Source organism: Triticum dicoccoides, chromosome 7A (assembly GCF_002162155.2).
Source record: "Triticum dicoccoides isolate Atlit2015 ecotype Zavitan chromosome 7A, WEW_v2.0, whole genome shotgun sequence".
Lineage (NCBI taxonomy): Eukaryota > Viridiplantae > Streptophyta > Magnoliopsida > Poales > Poaceae > Triticum > Triticum dicoccoides.
Window position 1 is genome coordinate 573,656,675 of NC_041392.1, and position 10,091 is coordinate 573,666,765.

Consider the following 10,091-nt stretch of genomic DNA (forward strand, 5'->3'; position numbering starts at 1 on the left):
TTTTGGTGTATTGAGGACTTATAGGTTAAGGGACTGATGCGTTTGTGAGTGTACACAGGTCTATAAGTCTATGAGGAGTTTGATATTTACAGAGAAAGTCGACCCCTAAAAATGAAGTTCTTCGACTGAAGACTTTGGATTTCTGAAGACTTTCTAAAGACTGTGAAAGTGAAGAAATTGGTGTGACCGTGAAGATTTGGTATTCATTCGAGGAACATGAAGCGTGAAGAATTTTGTTTTCGTAGTTTCTTTTTTCTCTTTCTTGAGTCATAGGAAACACCATATTGTTAAAGGGGGTCGAGGAAATACAAAGGAAAAGTTTCCAAGTGATGCTCAACTCAAAATCCTACACCTACCAATCCCTTCGAGTGAAGCCATTGAAAATCTCATGCAGTTCAGTCAATTTCTTCAGTGACAGAGACGAAGTTCTTCTAGTCTCTGAGGAATTTGTTCTGACTGAGGAGTTAGGAATTCGCCAGTGCGGATTGCCTACAAGTGAGGAACATGATAGCCCTGAGGAATTTGATAGTAAATTTCCGACCGTTGTTGTGCTACGCGCCAGCTGTCCCAAAATATCTTCCCACCTAACGGTCATATCGTGGAAGGGCATTTATGTCTTATCATGTCGGGCTGCTCCCTAGGCTATAAATAGCCGCCCCCTACAACCACTAGCCGGTTGGCTGCTCCGAGAGAAACTGACACTTGTCATTTGAGAGCATCCCATCCTCTGAGGACTTTGAGCGAAAATCATCAAGTGAGGAAAACCCAAACCCAAACACCTACAAACCCAAAGTGATTGAGCATCACTAAAGAGATTGATCCTGCGTGGATCCGACGCTTGTTACCTTTGAAGATTGTGCATCTTCCAGATGATTAGGCGTCATGGTCTAGAGCATCCAAGAGGAAACTGTGGATCACCGAGTGACTGAGTTTGTGAAGGTTTGGAAGTCACCTGAAGACTTGCCACGAGTGATTGGGCGAGGTCTGTGTGACCTTAGCTCAAGGGGAATACGGTGAGGACTAAGTGTCCTGAACTGCGCGTTCAGGACTGGGTGTCTAGGACTGTGTGTCCTCAGGTTTGAATACCAAGCCGCCCTAACCAGACATACAACTGTCACAGCAGTTGGAACTGGTCTACCAAATCATTGTCTTCACCGAGCTAACTGGTTCCATTTCCTCAACCTTCCATTTCCTCATTATTGTTTTGTGTGCTTGTTTATATCTGTTTGAAGACTTTGACTGAAGACTTTCTCAATTTCCTCAGTTCAATTTCTTAAGTCTGTTTGTCTTCATTCTGTTTATCCTGTGTTTACGCTTTCTGTACTCTGTGCTTGTATTCATTTAATCATGATGATCATGCTTATGTTCTACTATGTTTGCATCTGAGTACTTATTCCGTTGCAAGTAGTTCTTCTCTTAGGAATTTCCTCACCCTGAAATTCCTCGGTGAAGAATTCATAAAAATCGCCTATTCACCCCTCCCCCCTCTAGTCGACTTAACGCACTTTCAAATATATCTTAGTTTTCAATACGGTCCCCACTGCCACGGGAGGGTAGGATAAAAGATGCCATGCAAGTTTTTTTAATAAAGCACGTATGACTATTTACGGAATACATGCCTACATTATATCGATGAACTGGAGCTAGTACCTAATAGCCCTAGGTTATAACTGTCACATGATGAATATCATCCAACAAGTCACCAATCCAATGCCTACGAACTTTTCCATATTGTTGCTGCTAAGTTACTACTGCTATCATCATTGTTACTCTTGCTACAAAATTACTGCTATCACTGTTACTGTTACTATTGCTGTTGTCACTACTATCAAACCTATCAAACTACTTTGCTACTAATCACTTTGCTGTAGATAATTAATCTCCAGGTGTGGTTGAATTGACAACTCAGCTGCTAATACCTTCAAATATTCTTTGGCTCCCTTTGTGTCGAATCTATAAATTTGGATTGAATACTCTATCCTCGAAAACTGTTGCGATCCACTATACTTGTGGGTTATCACCCTACGGAGATAGCATCATCGTCATCACGCCGTCGTGCTGCCGGAACTCATCCACTACCTCGTCGTCTTGCTGGATCAAGAGGGCGTGGACGTGAGCAAGCTGAACGTGTGTTGAACGCGGAGGTGTCGTACGTTCGGTTGGATCACGAATTTTTTTAATACATCAACCGCGTTACTAAATGCTTCCGCTTACTGTCTACGAGGGTACGTAGACACACTCTCCCCCTCGTTGTTATGCATCTCCATGGATAGATCTTGCGTGTGCGTAGAAATTTTTTGTTTTCTATGCAACGTTTCCCAACACGCCTGAGGGCTTGTGTATCCCTAAAACTACTATATTTTGATGACCGTAGGGGTACTACATCACTCAAACAAATCTAGTAGTATGTCCCCTCAAAAGAGAAATCTAGTAGTGAGTAGTGACCAAGAAATGTTCGGCTTAACCTCAACTTTAGTAAAAGTGGAGTGATGTTGCTAGGTTACCCTGACGACGAGCGTCACAAGATCGTCGACATCCTTAACTATCTCCTTGGCTTCTTCCCCACAACTTACTTGGGGATGTCGATTAGCGACTCAAAGCTTCTAATTAAAGATCTTCGCCTGACAGTGACCAATGCCCAAAATAAGGTGGAACCTTGGCAATGTAAACTCCTTTCCAAGGATGCTAGGACGATATTGATCAACTCATCCTTGTCTAGCATGCTTATGTATTTGATGGGATTCTATAGCCTTCATGAATCCCTTCACCGTCACCGGGAGATTGCAAAGTATCAATCCAAGTTCTTTTGGGCAGGAAAAGGAGGCAAGCAAAAAATACCATATGATCAAATGGTCGGAGATTTGTAAACCAAATGACCGGGAGGATGGGTCTGTGTATCATCTCCACTAAACGTATGAATATTGCTCTCCTTTCCAAATGGTTGTGGCAGATTTCTAATGGAGAAGGGGGTCTCTAGTTAGATATCATTCACACAGATTATCTACGAGGCCAGCCGCTAACTTTCGCCTAATGCTGGAGGTTCCCAACTATGACAATCGGTAATCTAGCTTACGTCGGTGTTACGAATTGGCTCCTCCATTTCGGTAGGATCTGGTCGAACACCTTCTTCTGGATAGATAGATGGTCTAGGCACCGAGCTTTTGCTTCCCGTTTCCCGAACTTATTCGCCATTTGTACGCTACCCTCATATCAGTATAGGTGGCCCTCTTTGATCTTGGGAACATCTCGTTTGGGAGAAGCTTTGGCCAAAACTAGCAGGGTCAATAGTAGGAGTTTTTGGAATGTGTGGCTCTGCACACTCCTAGCCTTGTCCAGGACTCCATGTCTTGGCACCTTGAATCTAGTGGACACTTCTCCTCTGGATCGTTTTATAGAGCGATCACCGCTTCTCCCGGCCCGGATGAACTAGCTCTTCTTTGTGAGATTAAGCTTCCGCTCAGAATCGGGATTTTTTGTGGCAGTTAGTGCAGGGTCCTATCCCATCGGGAGTCGAGGTACGTAAGCGTAATGGGCCCGGGAATGGTTGTTGTCCCCTGTGTGATGTAGATGGAGACTCAAATCACATTTTCTTCACGTGTCCCTCGGCGCAATTCCTTTGGAATTGTTTTAGTGGAGTGTTGGGAGGTAGGTGGTGCCATACTAACTTTCCGGATCTCTTTGTGGAAGTTCAATCTTTTTAGGTAGGGGTTGGGGTGCTCACCTAGACGCTATGGACTATTCGCATTAAACTTGTGATTTAGCATGTGATTTTGCTTCGATCCACTGTTGTTATTTACAAAATGTGTGGCTTCTCATAGCTGTGGAAGCTGCTCAACAGGCGGGCATGATCGTGACATCATTAACGAGCTCTCCTTCGGCGGTGGTTGCCTTATAATATAAAGCGAGGGAAACTCTTTTTGTAAAAAAAGAGAGAGCCAGGGATGCTTTGCGTATAGGTGAAATCAGCATCTAAAAACTAAACAGGATCATAAGAAACCCTCTCAAAACATTAGGAACAAGGATAAGTTTCATCATCATAACTTGCTGACTCAAAGAAAGTGTTCCATGTCTAGTACATCTGATATAAAAAAATGCTTTAAATTGCACTGCAAAATCAGACACTTATAAGACACTAAACTATGGTGCTTACTCCGTTACTCGTGTACGTACATGAATAAAGAACTAAAGAAACAATCATGAAACCATGAATCATCCTACGCCTCCTCCCGAGTTCCAATGGCAGCCGTGGCATGGGATGGCATGTCCGGCGCTTAATGCCCGGCGCCGGGGCTGGGCCCGGAGTCCTTGATCCCGAGGAGCATGCCGACGTCGACCAATAACCTGCGCTCGACGGCCCTCGCCACCGTCTGGATAGCATCGCCTGCCGGCGATTCCACCGTCACCGCACGCGGAGTGCCGCCTTCCTCCCGCACCGCGAGCGGCCTGGCGCCACTCACGGCCGCCGCCGTCGCAAGAACCAGGCACGCCACCACGAGGAGAGCGCCCGCCGGTGCTCCCTCTCTGAGCCTGGCCGCCATTCTTTCTCTCTTTTGACCGGGAAGGAGGTGAAGAAGAAATACGCCGCAGCTGCGCACGTGCGTGTGTCGTCTATGTGCGAGCAGTATGTGTTCTGATGCTTTGTTTGCCGTTGTGTTGTGGCCGGGGCTTGTTATATAGGGATCGAAGTTGATGGGCTAGCTCTTCGGCTTTGACCGTCGGAAACTTGGAATGGTCGGAAGCGTTGGAAAATCAGCAGCGGCAGCGGCAGCGGCAGGCAGCCCGGGCTGGCGTGCGTGCGTGGAGGCCGAAGCGTCGTGGAAGCGACACCGACCCCGGACCCCGGCCGGGCGTAGCACGTACGAGGATGGAGGTGATCTATCATCTAGGTCGCCAGCCGTGCGTGCCCATGGAATTCTAGCGTGGAAGTTACAACCGCGAGAATTTCGTGCGCCCGGGAAGTGGGACTTTGAATACTCGGATGCCGACGTGACACCTGACAAGCAGGGTAGCTAGCGGTGGACCGTTCTCGCCGGCATCAGCTCAGCTCGCTGTGTGTCTAAACTCTGACTAGACTGCTGAAGAAATTACGTGCCTCGGCCTAGATTTCGTGGCTCCACAGTCGATGAAAAGCACTGGCTGGGACGGACAGATGCGGACAGTTCGTGGTACCTGCGTACTCCGCGGGTGCCGAAAGTGACCGAGAAGTCAGCGGCAGGATCGGTCGACGAGGATCCGGGCTAGCTCCGGGGAGAAGCCACGCCTACACGTGCTGACACGCACCCGGGGCCGGCCGGGACGACGCTGACTGACGTGCGCGCGTCGGCGTGTGTGTGGTTCAGCCGCGACTGGCCGAACATCCTCTCTTCTCTGGTCCGGTTTATACTGCTCAGGGCGCTGCAACATGCATGAGTCTGCTTGACATTCCGCGCAAAGTCGTATCCACCTGGTCGACCGGTGTGCCTCTGGCTTGTTAAACACGTTCCTGCACGTGCGAGTCAAATTAAACGACCACGAGGCATGATGATGTACGGGCTGCGGCAACGTATAGCTTTTTTCCTTGTTCCAGTACTGCATATGTCAATGCCACACAAGCGGACGCTTCTCTCTCCTTTTTTCCTCCCTGGAATTTAGTCCCTGTACGTCTTTTCGACAGGTGATGTTGTCCTCGATCACAACGCTCATGGCTGAGTGGTTCATTGAGTGACTTGTTTTAGATGCATGCATGAACCGGGACATCAATGGCCCCCGCAAAAAAAAAAAAAAAGGTAAGCTTGTTCTGATTTTTGGCTTAGTGGCCCAGCGTAAGCACTTTTCCTACAGCGATGGAGCATATGAGGCTATCAGCAAAAGGATATGCACCCGCCGTTGAACACGGAGGAACTTCCGCTCAAAACTAAAGATGCACGTGGAGATCAAACTATGTGCGGACGGAAAGAGGTTCCCATTGCATGCATGTCTCCCTCCTCCAAAAGTGAAAAGACGGACCGAATCGGCACTGGAGAAAATTTGTCCGTGCTCATGAGTGCGAGTGAATAGCAAAAAACTACCACATTACGGGTTATCGTTCCGAAAAACTACCACTTTTTTAATTTTATTGAAAAACTACCACAAAATGGTTGGCTGTTCCAAAAAACCCAAGTGGCCGAACGGTTAAGTTTTAACTGGGGTTATGACATGTGGGGCCTGCCCGTCAGGGTTTTGTCGGCCACAGTGCTCACGACGCGCGGGTGACGGCCGTTAGGGCGCACGGGCCGTCCCGATCAGGTCAAACGGATCCGGCCCGCCCCCTCACTCTGTCTTCCCCCTCTCTGTCTCCCTCTCTCTCGTGCGCGCCTCCCTCCCCGATGGCGGCGGCGGCGGCGAAACTAGGCGATGGCGGCCATTCAACGGGTGGAGGTGGAAGGGGGGATGGAGGCGGCGAGTTCTCAGAGGTTGATAACTGGCTGGGGAGTGGTAGCTTCGCAACCTAGGCGCCGCCGCCGCCACCGCAGCGGACACCACAGGTTGCAGCTCTGATGCAGGCTCCTACGCCACATGCTACACCGCCGTCGCCTGATGATTGCCAGTTCTCGCTTGAGTACAGAGCAGCGAGGTCTCTTGCTAGCGCTGTGCAGGCAGATCCGGCCAACTCCCAGCACTGGGCCTCTGCATTTGGAGGGGTGGAGTAAGTTTTTTTCCTCTTATGAGCTCCTTCAACAGTTTCTGCATTTCTGCTTGTTCATTTCAAACAATATAGCATAATTTAGTTAGTTTTTTGACCAAACCCTAGGTCGATGCTACTATGATTCATCTTAGAACATGAACATGCACTGAATAATAGTTGAGCAAACACTCTGTGGCATGTTTTGGATGCAACAGTATCACTTAGCACTGAAGGATTAGTTAGATTTAGTAGAAATGCATGGTGGATTCAGAGAAGCATTTGTTGGATTCAGATTCCTTACTGTATTTTATAGTTAGTGTGCACTGAATTTTTGTAGCAAAAAACACTTAGTTAGTTGGGCTTTTCAAATAACATATTATGTAATGCAGGCTGGATGATGAAATTTGGGAGGTTAGGCTGCATTTCCAGGGCAGAGATAATATGGAAAGGAGGTTTTCTGTTTCAGACATCACATTTCTGAACTTGATAGCACTTACTGAGACTGAAGGCTATGGGTCAGATGACTACATGTACTGGGTAAAAGAACAAGGGATTGGACAGGAAGGTTTATTTCTTCTGGACAGTCAAGATGCAGTTGAAGAAATGATAGACCACTCAGATTTCACAGTGCTCAATATCATTGTTTCCAAGGCAAATGAAGATAGAGATGTTGATTGTAACAGGGCTCACAATGTTTGTGAAGAACAAATTCCAATAGGCAGTCCAGTGGGGGGTCCTAGTTTTGTGTTAAGTCTGTCACAAGATGGAGTGGTCCACCCTCTTGAAGTTAATTTGAACACACAACAAAGTTGTAACTTTAACATTTCATAAGCTAATGGTGGAGATGATGATGGACATGCTGCTGGTCAAGAGGATGATGATATTGACAAATCATTCTTAGACTTTGAGATTGATAGGGGTGACTATAGAGGGATAAAGATGTCTTACAAGGCTTGGAAGAGAGGTGAAGAAAATATTGGAAATGAAGAAGAAAGAGATGCTGTAGAAGACAGACCACAGTTTGAAGGTGACAGTGATGTTTCAGAGTTTTGGCAGGAGGAGAAAGAGGCTGACAGTGGAGAGGAAATAGTTGTGGAAAAATGCAGGCCTGAGAAACTTAAGCCTGTGAGAATAGCAGCAGCAAATCCAGGTCCAACTTCCAGAGCTCACAGTCAGCCAGAGATCCCAAAGTTTCAAGATTTTGTACCTGAAGCTGATGAGTATTGCTTCCTTGGTGATGTGGGCATTTCTGACTCAGATGGGGAGACTCCAAGACTACCTTCTGGAAGGAAGAGAAGATTGAAGAAGAAGAAAGAGAGGAAATGGTATGACCCAAAGGTACCTGATGCACATGAGCAGCTGTGCAAGGACCTTTGCTTTACCAATGTGTATGAGTTTAGAAAGGCATTGAGAAATTTTCATGTTAGGACTTTGAGAAACTTTCAGTACCATAGGAATGAACCATCAAGGGTTATTGTTTGGTGCCTAGAGAGGAAGAATGGATGTGAATTTTTCATGACTGCATCCAAAGTAGCCCATGAAGATACATTCACAATCAAGAAGTGCCACATGGATCATAGTTGTGGAGCTTGTGGAGAGAGTACAAAGGTTACTGCTGAATGGGTTGCAGAAGTTGTGGAGGACACAGTTAGATCAAATGTAAAGGATGATGTAGAGACAGTTCTCAAACATACTAAGAAGAAGTTTGGGATGCATGTACCTAGGAGTTTGGCATATAGGGCAAGACTGATGGCTGTTGATGTTGTGCAAGGTGATCATAGAAAGCAGTATCTGAGGTTGAGGGACTACCTACAATGTGTGCTTGACACAAACCCTGGAAGTAGGTGCATAGTGACAACTTTTGAGGATTCTTTGAACCCAGCCCCCACACCAAGGTTCAAGTACATGTTCTATTGCCTCCAGGCATCAAAAGATGGATTTCTTACTGGTTGTAGGCCTTTCATAGGTACAAATCAGTGATTTAATCATGTTAGAAATGTAATCAAGTTATTCAATTTTGCCCTAACTATCTCTGTTTATGCATGAGTTGATGGTTGCTTCATCAAGTTATCCACAAGCCAGCAGATATTGGCAGCAACTGGGAGAGATGGGAACAACAATGTATTCCCAATTGCTTTTGGGGTGGTTGACAAAGAGGATGGGCCTAGCTGGACTTGGTTTTTAAGCCAACTTAGAGTCTGCATTGGCACCAGCAATCAGTTTGGGAACTACACCATCATGTCTGACAGGCAGAAGGTATTTTCTCTGACTCTGTATTATTCTTATGCACATAGCAATGCTGCTATAGTTATCTCATTACTACCTTATGTAATCAAACAACAGGGCCTTCTTAAAGCAATTAATGAAGTATTTCCTCAATCCCCACAAAGATATTGCCTAAGACACATATATGCCAACTTCCAGTCAGCTGGCTTTAGAGCAGAAGAACTTAAGAAATGGGTTGACAAAGCTAGCTATTCCTTCACTGAACATGGTCACAAAGAAGGAATGGCAGGTTTGAAAGCAGCATGTGAACCAGCCTACATGTGGTTGAATGGCATCCCTAAGGAGTGTTGGGCTAGATATGTAATGGATCATGTGTGCAAGACTGACTTGGTAGTGAATAACCTTAGTGAGGTTTTCAACAAAATGATTCTAGATGTTAGGTCAAAACCAATTAAGACCATGTTTGAAGGGTTGAGGACCAAACTAATGGTTAAGTACCAGGGCATCAGAGAGAAAACAGAGAGCTGTAGGTGGGAAATAACCCCACATTACATGGAGAAGCTTGAGGAGAGCAAGAAGTGGGCTAAATACTGTGAAGCAAACATGGCTGGTCCCAACATCTGGCAAGTAACTAGTGGAGAGAACACATATTGTGTGAACCTTGATGTAGGGAGCTGCTCTTGCAGGAGGTGGGACATGACTGGATCACCTTACCACCATGCAATATCTGCAATGCAGAAGATAAAAGTTCACCCAGAAGATTATGTGCATCCATTCTTTAAGAAGCCAATGTATAAGGCTGCATACCAGCACATCATCTACCCTGTCCCTGGCCCTGAATTCTAGCCCAACACCAACACACCAGACATAGAACCACCAGTTTTTAGGGAGAAGAAAGGCAAGAAGCAGACAACTAGGAGAAAGGGTGAATTTGAGGTGCCAACTCCAAAGGATACATCAAGGATGGGCACAATAACATGTAGTAACTATGGTCTGCAAGGCCACAGGTGGACAATGTGTGGAGACAGACTTAAGGCCAAGTTTATGATAAGGAAAAACAACCACCAGGTAACTAAGCCAGTTCAACAAGGAAAATCTGCTACTTGTTTTTAATGCATACATCTTGTGAGCTACAACTTGTTTTTAATTGTAGGAAAACAGGGCATCCTACCTAGCAACTTCAGCACCAATCAGGCCACCTCCAGCTAGGGCCACATCATCA

General features: G+C 46.2%; 1 protein-coding gene across 1 annotated transcript; it reads right to left on the reverse strand.

The window, feature by feature from the left end:
- Window positions 1-4,020: 4,020 nt before the first annotated feature.
- On the reverse strand, window positions 4,021-4,628 carry LOC119327923. The gene has a single exon (XM_037600986.1). The coding sequence runs from the start codon at window positions 4,536-4,538 to the stop codon at window positions 4,272-4,274; it is 267 nt and encodes an 88-aa protein (XP_037456883.1). The 5' UTR covers window positions 4,539-4,628; the 3' UTR covers window positions 4,021-4,271.
- Window positions 4,629-10,091: the final 5,463 nt, after the last annotated feature.

Bases quoted from the DNA above. Each gene is read 5' to 3' on its own strand.
- LOC119327923 (XM_037600986.1), bottom strand. From the start codon at position 4,538: ATGGCGGCCAGGCTCAGAGAGGGAGCACCGGCGGGCGCTCTCCTCGTG.